The sequence below is a fragment of the Phodopus roborovskii genome, unplaced genomic scaffold, assembly GCF_943737965.1.
Source record: "Phodopus roborovskii unplaced genomic scaffold, PHOROB, whole genome shotgun sequence".
NCBI lineage: Eukaryota > Metazoa > Chordata > Mammalia > Rodentia > Cricetidae > Phodopus > Phodopus roborovskii.
In genome coordinates, this window is record NW_026126525.1 from 25,351,246 (window position 1) to 25,364,757 (window position 13,512).

Here is a 13,512-nt window from a genome sequence, read left to right on the forward strand (position 1 = left end):
TTTTTGAGTCATCATGAACTATGCCTTTTAAATTTGGTGCCAAGCTTAATCAAGAAGGTTGTTTGTTCGCACATCCTTTCCCTTATTCCCTTTCCTTTGGCCTCTCTACTCGCTAAAGCACAGCATTGGAACTGGCCAGTAAAGAAGTTACAGTGGCCTTGAACAGCTTGAGTGAAAGGTTGAAAAACTCACTTTGTTAGAAGTGATTTAGCTTAACAAGGAAGGCATGCTGGGATAGATTGAGTGCCACATGTCTTAGGCTAATTGGTTATAAACCAGCAAGGGAAAATTCATGAACATATAAACAATGGCCAGGCACATTCACAGCCATTCTCTCTTTTTGGATTGTGCTTCCTGTCTTGGAACTTACTATGTAGATCTTTCAGTGCTTGGGACCTACATAGTAGAGAGGAAGCAGATTCCCATAAGTTGTCCTTTGACCTCCACATCGGTACAGTGCCATGTGTTTACATAAGTGTGTACACCCACATAAGTAAATAAATACAATTTAAAAGAGGCTTCAACATTTTATATGCTATATATGCTATTGTTTTGGTTTTGATTTTTCCAGACAGGGTTTCTCTATATTGCTTTGGAGCCTGTCCTAGCACTTGATCTGTAGACCAGGCTGGCCTTGAAATCACAGAGATCCATCCGGAGTGTTGGGATTAAAGGCGTGCACCACCAATGTCCGGCTTCAACATTTTATATGCTATTAATTAAGGACATTTGTGAGGCTGGATATGTTGGTGCATACCTTCAATCCTAGTACTGATGGCAAAGTCAGGTCGATCTTTTCCAGTTAAAGGCCAGCCTGGTTACATATCGAGTTCCAGGTCAGCCAAGGCTACAGAGTAAGATACTGTCTTTAAAACATTTGTTAGCTGCTCATGATGGTACATATCTATAATCCCAGCACGTTGAGGGTAGAGGCCAGAGGATCAAGGCTTCAAGGTCAGCTGTGGCTGCTGATAATCCTATCTTAAAAGAACAACAACAAAAAAGCCCAAACATTTTTCACAATGTAATATTTTTCAAATTAATGTTATATATTGTTCCTTTAGACTTCTGTGACCAAAAAGCAAGTTGGAGAGGAAAGGGTTTATTTGGCTTATTTCTCCATGTTCATCACTGAAGGAAGTTAGGACAGTAACTCTAACAGGGCAGGAACCTGGAGGCAGAAATTGATTCAGAGGCCATGGAGGGGTGCTCCTTGCTCAGCGTGCTTTCTTGTAGAACCCAGGACTTCATGCCCAGGGATTAATCACCAATTAAGAAAATACCTTATAGGCCTGCCTCCAACCAGAACTAAGCAGGCATTTTCTTAATTGAGGTTCCCTTCTTTCAAATAACTTGAAGTTGACATAAAACTATTCAACACATCTTGTTACTGCACATTTAATAAACTAAAAATAATATAAGAATAACTTGCACTTTGAAAAAAAACAGAATTTGTGTGTCAGATTATTGCAGTATTTACACCATCTCCAAAGTATATTTATTTAAATTTCAAAATTTACTCTAACTTTAAACATTTCAGTCCTTTAAATTACAGAAGCAAGGTGTCCTTTGTATTTAATAGTTGAGTGACTTGAAAAGTGGGATAAAAGGAAATAAGGATGGCCTATACTTAGAACATTTTAAGAATTATTAGGGTTTTCCAGCTTTTTTATGGTGGTCATGTTCTGATGGCCTCACAGTGAACTCCTTGAAGATTATACAGTAGGAACAAGAGGATGTAATAAACTCAGCATCTGTTGCTGTAGTGAAGAGGAAGTGATAGCCACATAATTTGCAAATGGATTAAATATATAAAGTGACATGCTGGTGTGAGGACATATGTCATGGCCATTTAAATCTGTGTAAAGATTGCTTAAGGCAGGCAGATTGTTCTAAAATATCTAAGATTAAAAAGAAAATGTGGATACTGGTTATAACCATGTAAATGAACCCAACAGAAATGGCAAAGACAATAGTAGACAAAGTAGCCATGTTGTGATTAGTAAGATTTTCATTACAACCTAGTAGCTTATATCTTTTTAATATGTTAAAATAAAAGATCAGCAAAGTACCAATAAAACAAAAGTGGTGACTCGGATGAGTCATTAATTAGGAAGTAAAAGATGCAGAGAATGAAAATTCCTTGTTAAGAAGAATATACACAGGTTGGAGAGATGGCTCAGTGGTTAAGAGCACTGTTTGCCTTGCAGGGCTTCAGCTTTGATTCCCAACATCCACAGGGTGATTCATAACTATTCCTAACTCCAGCTTTTCTGACCTGAGCATGGAGCACACACATGGTTCTCAGGCATACTTGTAGGCAAAACAACTTAACACACAACATAAAATGAATAACTATGTGAAAAAATTGACCTATTCAATGAAGTGACTTATGGTTTACCTTGTTGCTCATGATGTTAATTGAATGTTCAGTAAGACAGTTTTATCAATGGTGAAAATATTACTGTGAGTATATAATGATTTCTTTTTAAGGTGCACATTCGAGTTGCTTCACCGCCAATAAAATACCCTTGCTTCATGGGAATAAATATACCCACAAAGGAAGAGCTGATAGCCAATAAGCCAGAATTTGAATGTCTTGCAGAATACTTGGGTAGGTATTAGAGGTTCTGTAGATTTTAATTGTTGGTTTGACTGAAATTTCAAATGTACTGTTGTGTATAGCAGCAAATAGTAGCAAGATAAATTCAAGTGCTGGGAGATGGCTCAGTATTATTGTTCTTGTAACAAGTTTTGGGGCCAGAGTTGAGTTCATAAATGCTGGGTAGGCATTGATACCTCTGTAATTCCACAGTTGAGCATGTGGAGATAGTATAGACAGAATAAGCTGATGAACTAGACTTTGGGACCTGTAACCGTGGGCCTCTACAGACAGGTACAATGCGCAATAGCACCAAAAGGGTAGAGGATTTTTTAGAAATAACGTAAACATAAAGATATCTTTAATCCCAACACTAGAGTCGGGCAGCCAGATTTCTTTGAGTTCAAGGTCAGCCTGATTTACATAATTCCACACCAGCCAGGGCTACAGAGTAAGTCTTTTTTTTTTTTTTTTTTTTTTTTTCCTTCTTTAAAAGCCTGTAACGTAAAGGCTGCACCCATGCAAGGTGCTTATGACTTGGTGTTGAGGTCCCTGGCTTAGTCCAGGCCTCAGAAGCACCAGAATACATTCACCTTCAAAAAGGAAATTTTGATGAAAGTGTTCACATCAAGAAAATTAATGCAAAAACTTTATGATGTAGTATTTCAGTGCCACAAAGAAGTATTTGGATGGTGTGTAAAAAACAGCAAATACAAACAACTGCCAAAGCCTAGGAAGTATGTATGTTAAGTTCACAAGTGACAGTAACATGTAAACCATGTGACTGTGAATTTGACATTTGTGCGAAATGTGGAAAGAAAGTTATTTAATTAAGAAACAGAAACTTCAGCAAATACTGAAAATCAAGGTTCTAACCATAGAGGAAGCTGCAAAAGGAAAGAGGACAGTGATATGGATTGAGATGCTGACAGTGACTGGGATGTCGTAGGAGACGTCCTAACAGTATGGAGTCCGCTGCAGAGGGAGGGCTCAGCAAACTGACATCTGAATGCGGGAGTCAGAAAAGGCTGTTCAAAATAGGCAGAACTGGTGCGCGAGCAACAAATTATTTGTAACATTTGAATAACGAACTTTCAGGTTTTCACAACAAAACCTTAATTGTATATACAGTGGAAACACTTACTATGGCATGCTATATAATCTACCAAAATTGTATAGAAAGCCATTTTATGTAATGTTAGACTATTACAGTGTTGAACTGGTGTTTGTATCAGAACTGCCTTGTGGAAAACTAAGATGACTAGCTCATAGCAAGTACATTTCCATTAGTCTGACCTCAGGTGTGTAATACCTAATTAAAGTCTCCTTATATCTTACAAAAGTTACGGTTATACATACACATAAAAAATCATATGTAATGATTTTCCTTCAAAAATATTTTTACATACTTTATTTCATTGTTTTTATCTTTTCCCAATGTGGAAATAATATAGTCAGGAAAAAAAAAAGGTATGAACTATATCATTAATAACTAGAAAGGGAAACCCAGCATTTGTTCTCAAGTGGAGATTCTGCCCATATCTGAATCTCTTGTGAGGTTCTCCCTCATAAGCACATCCTTCCCAGAGTTCCATTGTTCTGAATCCCCACTTTGCCCCCATTGCTTCTACTTATACACAGTGTAGGTTAGCTTTGTTTGGTTGCAGAAATGTAGGTCCTTATGTTTAAAATCCCAGAGCTACACAAAATTAGCCAGGTGGTACAATGAACCTTTCCATGATCTTTACTTATATTCTCAATTTTAGTTTTACTCTGTTTTCTTTGTATGTATGTATGTGTGACATGTCTATTTGTGTATGAATGCATGTGTATATTTGCCGAACCATAAAAATAAATGTGAAACCTTGAAATAAAAAAGGGTTAGTAGCAATATTATAGGTTAAGCAGACATTGAACACTGTCCTAAACAGTAAAAGTGATGTTGGTCAAAGTGAGATCAGAAGAGAAAGGGTTTCTTGTTTGCTTTTTGAGACAGGGTTTCTCTGTATTGCTGTGGTGAAGGCATGTTTTCCTGTTTAGAGAAATGCTCGTGACATTTCCCTTTTCTCTTGCAGGAGCAAACAGTGTTATATATTTGTCAGTGGAAGGACTGGTCTCATCTGTGCAACAAGAGATAAAATTTAAGAAGCAGAAAGTGAAAAACCATGGTATTACAATTCAAGAAAATGGGAATGGTCTGGAATGCTTTGAGAAGACGGGACACTGTACGGCTTGCCTCACTGGGCAGTACCCTGTGGAACTGGAATGGTAGCTGCCAGGACAGAGTTCCTGAGACTAAAAGTGATCACAAAGTGGTTTACGTACTATCTGTTACCCAGATACCTGCTTATGTATGTATACCTTTATAAGCTTTGAGAATTTCTGAGGTTACTAAATTGCTATAATTAAACCATGATGGTTACATGTAATACAACATGTAGGGATTCTTTTTATACGAGGATCGTTTTTCACCTAGGAGGAGGCAGGAGGTTAGTGGTATTTCCCAGGCCCATGCTTGAAGGGTTTACAAGAGGTTAGATTTGGGGCTTTATAATATACCATGAAAAATCTGAATTCATTGTGCCCCATAGAGTTCTAATCTATAAAGTCAAGCCTGGAGATTTCATGTCCTGTGTGTACATTGATTTTTCCCTCCGCCAGTGTGGACACACACACACACACACACACACACACACACACACACACACAATTCTGGGGACCAATGGACAACTCCAAAAAAAAAAAAAAGAAAGAAAGAAAGAAAGAAAGAAAACTACTTGGGAAGCTCTAGGGCAGGGGATTCTTGAATCTGGGCTTTCCTGAGTCAAGATAATGTGTTTTTCTCTGCCTCGGAGCCCCCATTTATTTAATGAGACATTTGTGTATCTAGTACACAGTAGGAAAATGTGAATACATGCCACAGTTAGGTATTTAGTAGAACTATCATTTTACCCCTGCATTTTAACAGTGCATGGTCATTAGCATCTGCTAAATTTGTTTGCAGCTTTATTATGACAGAGGGAAATGACAGGTTTGCAGATCTTTGTCTCTCTGGGATGCACCAGAATATATCTGAAGCCCTTTTTTTGTTTTGTTTTGTTTTTTTTACACTTGACTAGAAGATGTGAATGATAATTGTAGTGTCTGACAATACAAGTCTAGCAAATAGCTTAGAACATTGGAAGTAGAAAACAAAAATTTTAATTCCAAGTCAGCCTTTATTCATAATTTGATTAGACTTGAGTATTCGTATACATACATGCATATGATTGAAATCGAGCCAATAGAATATGAGCTGATTTTGTTTAATGGCTAAGGGGACAGCCACTATTTTGGAAACCAGATTGCCTGTACCCAAGTGTCAGCTCATAATCATGTCTTTTCTACTTTGTTTTGTTAGGTCTAGTGAGTTCTTATTTTTAATTTTTTTTATGATGCAGACTTAGAGAACTGAGATGATTGCTTACTAACTCCTATGTTTGTAAGATTTTTCACTTACAAAAATAATTATTTCTATATTATTGCCAAAATTTGCTGTATAGTTTCCAACCCCATTTAGAAGTATAGTATTTATTAATTGAAATTATTCATTTGCATTTGGTATATAGTTTCGTGTGTTACATAATGACAGGTCAAGATAAAATGGTAGTAATTTAAGGCCATGTACTGAAGTGACCTGTGACAAAGACATAGGCAGATTGGCATTGTACAGCCCTGGGGCCAGTTCAGTGGGTACAGCCTCTTCTGTAAATGTATTAGCCATGGCAGCATGGAGGGTAAGCCTTTAGGTCAGTTTTAAAATGGCCTTATTTAAATTTGATGTTTTAAAAAGAAACTCAGGGAAGGTACTAAAACCAAAATCTCTAATTTGACTTTTGTGTTATTTTTTGTTTTATTGGGATACTTTTATAAAGGGAAATAGTGTTGAGATCCTTTGATAATTGTACGACGTTCCTTAATTATTCATCGTGACCTTTATTTTACAAGTTTCTGAATATGAATTAAATTACCTTTTTTTTTTAACCAGTTTCCAGCCGCTTTTTATTTGCTCTAAATGTATATAACTAGAGTACTATATGCTGAAAAAATATGGAAAATGTGTTTGAACACAGTTAACATCACAAACTAATGTAAGCCTACTTTTTGATACCTTTTTGTCATTTTTTTTCTTTTTGGTGACAATTATATGTAATAAATGTGTTTACATGTGTGCTTTTTAAAGATAGTGGTAATAATACATTAATCCATACCTGGCACCAGCTACTCTGATCTTATTTCTCTGAGTCAGGCATCTTAATAAATAGACCATCTCTTATGAGCTGTGCAAACTTATGCCAAGTAGAAGGGCAGTGAAGTAATTTGAAAATAGAATGCCAAGTCAGCACGATATAGAACAGTTTCTTTGGAAACACTGGGAGCCATGGTTAGGTGTTCAGAGTGTTCAAAGGGCTTTGAAAAGACAAAGTAAACAAGTGGGTAAAGTAGTACATCTAGACAATATGGTTCTGCCTGAAGTGGTGGCCCATGCCTTTAATCCCACCCAGTACTTGGGAGACCGAGGCAGATGGATCTCCGTAAGTTCAAAGCCAGTCTTGAGTTCCAGAATAGCCAGAACGTTACACAGAGAAACCCTGTCTCGATAAACCATAAAAGAAGCTGTAAAGCAACACAAGATTTAGATGCTTATTAACATGTTAAGGAAGATTGAAAATATCACACTCAGTGATTTCAACTGACTAGTTGTCTAGCTAGACAAAGAGAGACAACAGAAAACATCAAGTTGTCGAGGAGGGAATTCTAAATACAGCAACATAAAATTCTCTCCTGAGTCATGACTTGAGCGTTAGGTATTTGTAATTTTTAGGGGCTTAGAGGCATTACTCAAGTGAAGTTTAGAGTGTTCATCAAGCCTTGGAGTGGGAAGGCTTTCTCAGCTAAAAATCCAGGCCAACAGGTGTGGAAATATTAGGGCTTGATAAGTGGAAAAGACCTACCACCAACTCATGGTGAAAGACATAGTAAATTGTGTGGGAATGTGGATCATGGGGGTAGGGAGTAATGGTCTGCTATGAGAGATCAGGCTAGAGAGACAGTTGTCTGGGCGTTTGGATTCAGTTAGCCCTGACCACAGTAACCATCAGATTGTCCCGGCTACCACTGGTCTATTCCTGCCAACTTTCCTAGGATGTGGAGACAAGACATTTAGAGGTGGACAGAAACTTCCCAGCCCAGACCTTGACAGTGCCAGGAATGTACCTTCCTTGATAACTAGCATGAGATAAATCAGGTGGAATCACTTCTGTCCAGATAATTATATAATCACAGGCTGTGGCTAGGACCATGGTCTGTTAGTCCACAATAAACTATTCTGTTCAATCCTGAGTCTGTTTCAATTTCATGTACCTCATACCAGAAAATGTGTGGTGTAGATCTGTGGGCACTGGGATCTGGAATTCAAGGTCAGCCCATGCTGTATCAACTCAAACAGTAATGAACAAATACTGAATTGAGATGCACCTGACCCTCTGCAACCCTTCTTGATTTGGAGAAAACTTTAAAATAGGTATGGATGGTCATGGATCATTACACATTCTAGAAAAGCCTCTAACATGAAAAAGTCAAAAACCAGGAGGAGGAAAAAAGGAGCAACTGGGAAGAGGAAATGGAAAGGGGAAAATGTAAATTTTGACGGTAGATGTTGTGGAATGTTAATAATTTGTGTTACATTCCTTCACACTGTGTAGTATTTGTTCAATGATGCAAAAACATGTTTCATTCTTTTATGTTGCATTTGTTTAATTCTGTAAAGCTATGTTACTTTGCCTGTCTAAAATACCTGATGCTCTAATAAAGAGCTGAATGGCTAAAAGCTATGCAGGAGAGAGGAATAGACAGGAGAAATCTAGGTTTCAGAGAAAGAGAACAAGAGAGGATGCCAGAAGCCAGCCACAGAATAAGTAAAGAAAGGTATATGGAATAGAGAAAGGTAAAAGCCCAGAGGCAAAAGATGGGATAATTTTAGTGAAGAAAAGTTGGCTAGAAATAAGCCAAACTGAGGCTGGTCTTTCATAAGTAAGTCTCTGCATCTTTATTTGGGAGCTGGGTGGTGGGGCCTCAAAGAGTTTAAAAAATAAAACAACTACAGGTAGATAAGAACCCCAGCTGGCAGACAGACGGGAAAAGAGGCTGTGGATAAGTGCCAAGATTGCTTCTTCATGTCGAACAAAGTCTGGTGAGCTTTCTTCACTTTTGGCTGACCTGCCCAGATATGCCCAAGGTCAGTTCTGGACATGCCTCCACTTGCACAAAGCTCTGTTCATTGTCTCCTTTTTATTTAAGTTAGCCAGTCCAAAATGAGAGGAGGACCCATCTTGTACCACTAAAAACTCTGCCTTTTAATAAAACTTTTTTGCAGTAAGTGAGTTGTTAGTTCCTGTCCTTTAAAGTCAGTGGAGAAAACCAACCCAATTTAAGATCCTTGGTGAGAACATTTGCATTAATAGAGAAATGGCTTGGCCTGAAAGAGGCCTATAATTCCAGCACCTGGGAAGGCAGGAGGTTTTTGAACATCTGGGTCAACATAGGTTATGTTGTAAAACCATATCTCAAAAAAAAAAAAAAAAAGTAAAAAAATCAAACATCTGTAGGATGAGGTTAAGTGTTTCTTTTGGGGGTTTTCTGGAGACAGGGTTTCTCCGTAACTTTGGACCCTGTTCTGGAACTCACTCTGCAGACCAGGCTGGCCTCAACTCAGATTCTCCTGCCTCTGCTGAGTGCTGGAATTAAAGGTATGCATCACCACCACCCAGCTAAGAGTTTCTTAATGAATGCAATAATGGAAAGAAAGGCTTTAGTAAAATGCATCCAAAACCTGAACCAATAGAAAGGTACCCCTTTGGACATATATACTTAAATACCTTTGCTAGGAATGCTTGAAAGCCTCTGGGAGTAAGGAATTTGAATACACCTTTGAGATCTAGCTCCAGGCAGTTCTAGACAGTCAGAGGCTATAACACCAGAGCATCTAAGTGAACAAGCGAGGTTAAGAGGTGAGGTAGTTCAGTGGGCAGATAAAAGATGGTGTGTAATTTCTATAGAGGCAAAGACAAGTGTGCTGGCTAGTTCTTTGTCAGCATGACACAAGCTAGAGTCATGTGGAAAGGGACTCTCAGTTGAGAAAATACTTACTTGAGGTTGAACATTTTTCTTGATTAATGATTGATGTGGGAGGGCCCAGCCCACTGTAGGCAACTGCACCCCTGGGCCTGGGTTGTATAAGAAAACAGATTGGGGGCTGGCCCAGTGGTTAAGGTACTGGCTGCTCTTCCAAAGGACTCAGGTTTAATTCTCAACACACACAGGGTGACTGACACCTGTCTAACTAGTTCTTGATCTGGCATGACTCTCTTCTGGCCTCAGGCACCAGGCATGCACGTGGTGCACAGACAAACATGCAGGCAAAACACCCATACACATAATAAAATTATTTAAGATACACAAAAAGAGAGAAAGAAAAAGCAGGCTGAGAAAGCCATGGGGAGTAAGCCAGTAACCAGCATTTCTTTACTTAATGCTTCAGGTCCTGTCCCCAGATTTTGGCCTTGAGTTCCTGTCCTGACTTCTCTTAGTAGTGGAGTGCGAGGAAATAAACTATTGATTCCCCGAGTTGTTTTTGGTTATGATGCTTTATCACAGCAACAGAAAGCTAACTAGAACGAGCAAACAACAACAACAAAAAACAAAGTCACTAACAAGGCATTTAGAGATGCTTTCAGTACACTGGGAAAATGCTGTTTCCAAATGGGTATTTCTTGCAAGGTTCGGTACAGCAGCTTCTGTCCTTCAGGAGACAAGGACACACCCCTGTGCCTTTTCAGGTTCTGGTGGATGCTCATCTGCTCTCTCACCTCCCACCAGGAACACAGAAACAAAATTCCCTGCTCGTTTCCTCTCTGCTGGAGCTCAGTAGCCCATTACATGACCATTCACGCTTATTGTAATAATTGTCGCCCTTGGAAACACACGTATTTAGATTTAGAGAGCGCTGTTCACCTCAGACTGGCTCGAATTTGGGGGTGGTTTCTTCACTTCAGCCTTTTGGGCTATTTTTACCCCCATTTAAGGAACTAGGAGAGTGCGGCTCACGCTCACTGCCCTTCCAGAGGTCCCTTTTGGGTCCCGGCACCGACGTGGTGGCTCACAACCTAGAGTGACAGTAGCGCCAGGGAATCTGTTCGCACCTGTGCGCACACGGTGCACATAAATTCATGCAAAGCGCGCACATAGAAACAGTCAAGTGTGTTGCCTGGAGTGTATCGTAAGGCAGGTCTAAGCCTGCACAGACCAAATCTTTGGCCACAAACGCGTCCCCACGCCCTTCCGGATCACGCGGCGCATCTGGGCGGAGCCCCGTTGACAGACCCATGCCCCCGACGCTGGTGTGACGTCACTGGCGCCAGAAGATGACGCGAGACCCGGTGGCGAGGTAGCTTTACGGCTGCTGGGCTTCTGCTGCTCGCTAGAAAGTGCACTCGGCTGTTGTGAAAAGGTGGGGCAGGAGCCATGGGACGTGGGGTGCTGAGAAGGCAGGGTTGCTTCCTTTCGAGTCCGCCCAACTTCGGGAGCCTCCCGGGCCGGCGTGGAACCTGTGGGCCTGGCAAGCTAATTCGCGCTGTGTGGTGTCCTGGGTCACCCGCCTGCACCCACTGCCCATCAGTGAAATGCAGTGCACCTTCCTCGCCACCTCCTAGCGTGGCCCCGAGAGCCAGTGAAAGATTTTTGGAAGGCACGAGGTGCACTGTCAACTAAAGCTGCGTGATGTCTATCTAGACGCAGATGGATAATTTACCAGTATTTATTATGCCCAATACATACAGAGATCTATCTTAAAAGCAGGATTTTTTGGTCACCAACAACTGGCATCATTTACATCCGCTTAAGCTTGAAGGTATAACCCGGAATCTTGTTAGATTGTCCTTTTGCTGGTGCTGAAAGGCCCCCTTTAAAAAGTTAGAGTTGACTCGTTTTTATTTTCTTATGTATTTAAAATTGAAGTATTTGTGGGGAGCAGCATGCTTGAGGAAGTCACAGAACACCTTCAAGAGTTGGTTCTCCTTCCATCTTGTGGGCCACACGGTTCGAACTCAGGTTTTTAGGGGTGATGGCAAGTTTCTTTATCGCCTAAGCCATCTAGCTGACCCAAGTATGAGCATAGAATAAGTGATGCTGTTTATTGGAGAGAGAAAGAAATACATATGTCTAAATTAAGTAACTGAAATGAAAACCTACACAAGACTGAATGAATTTTGCCACTGGGAACTTGTAAATTCAAAGTAAAAAAACTTACTTGTACAGATTATTGTGTGGTGAGTTTTAAAGTTTTTGTAAAAATGACACTTTCTCTCTTTACGGACTTAGTTTATGGCCCTGTTATTCCACTGTTGTGAAGTATGTTATTGAATTACATTTTCTTGTAAGAACAGTTATACATGTGTTTGCTTTCTGGAGGAAAAGCAACTTTCCAGCAGATTTTTAAAAAATTCTACATAAGGGTGTTTTTACCTGCATGTATGTAAGTGCATCATATTTATGCCTGATATCTTCTGAGTGTGTCAGATCCCCCAAAATTGGAACTATGGACTGCTGGTATTGAACCTGGGTCCTCTGAAAGAACAAGTGCTCTTTAACTTCTGAGAGGTATCTCCAGGTCCAGGCTAGCTTTTTAAAAAACAAGTATAATTAATTCATAATGTGGACAATTGGGTATTTAAGGAAATCTTTTAGTTGGTTCATATGCAAGCAAAAATAGCAGGTGTATTGAAAAAGTTAGTACTTATAGAAATATTTATGCCCAGGGGGTGGAGGTCGATGTGGCACATGAGTCCCAGCACTCTGGGGGCAAAGGCAAGCGGATCTCAGAGTTTGAGGCCAGCCTGGTCTACATACAGAGTGAGTTCTAGAACAGTCTCCAAAGCTACAGAGAAACCCGGTCTCAACAAAGCAAAAACAAACAAAAGAAAAAACAAACATAAAATTGTTATTGAAAAATACCATCAATACCATCTGTATTAAAATTATTTTCTATTTTTAAATTTGATACTTAGAAATCACATTTCATTTTTTTGGCACCCTTTTGGACATTTTCAATTTTAAGGGTTTAAGAAGCCCCATTCTTTAATCAACTTGATGTTAATTAAATGACATTTGAAAATTAATTCAGTTTTTGAATCAGTAAGTACAATTAAAGAACTGGAATAATTGCTGGGCGGCGGTGGCACACGCCTTTAATCCTAGCACTTGAATAGCAGAGTGTGAGTTTGAGGCCAGCCTGGTCTACAAAGCTAGTTCCAAGACAGGCTCCAAAGCCACAGAGAAATCCTGTCTCGAAACACACACACACACACACACACACACACACACACACACACGAAAATAAATAAAAAAGAACTAGACTAATTAAAATAGGATACTTGATCTTCTCTGATTCAGAAGATCTTTGCTTTCAAAGAAAATAGTTCTAATATATTTTTTAGTGTTGATCACCAGTGGTTGGTTGGTTTGGTTTGGCTATTCTGGAACTTACTATGTATCTCCCTGGCTGTTCAAGAGCTCTTTATATAGACCAGGCTGGTCTCTGGCCTCATTCCACCCGTCTGTGCCTGGGATTAACCAACTAGAATTAGAGGCATACACCACTATGCCTAGCTTTTTTTTTTTTTTTTTTTAATGAAATACTATTTGAAACTTTTAATCTAAAAACCAAATTTTTTTTGACAGAGGGTCTCATTATGTAGCCCTTACCTGGTCTGGGACTCACAGTGTAGACTAAGCTAGCCTCTGCCTTCTGCCTGCTGAACTTAAAGGGTTGGCTTGGCAATCAAGGACATATTGGCATAGTCTAATGCTGCACT

The 13,512-nt window shown here is 39.5% G+C and overlaps 1 protein-coding gene across 1 annotated transcript in view; it reads left to right on the forward strand.

The window, feature by feature from the left end:
* Ppat (phosphoribosyl pyrophosphate amidotransferase) overlaps nucleotides 1-6,823 on the forward strand; it is a 34,588-nt gene extending 27,765 nt beyond the window's left edge. The window contains exons 10-11 of the mRNA XM_051198293.1: nucleotides 2,494-2,614; nucleotides 4,678-6,823. Coding sequence (XP_051054250.1) covers nucleotides 2,494-2,614; nucleotides 4,678-4,874 — 318 coding nt within the window. The 3' untranslated portion in view covers nucleotides 4,875-6,823. The remainder of the gene's footprint in view (nucleotides 1-2,493; nucleotides 2,615-4,677) is intronic.
* The last annotated feature ends 6,689 nt before the right edge of the window (nucleotides 6,824-13,512 follow it).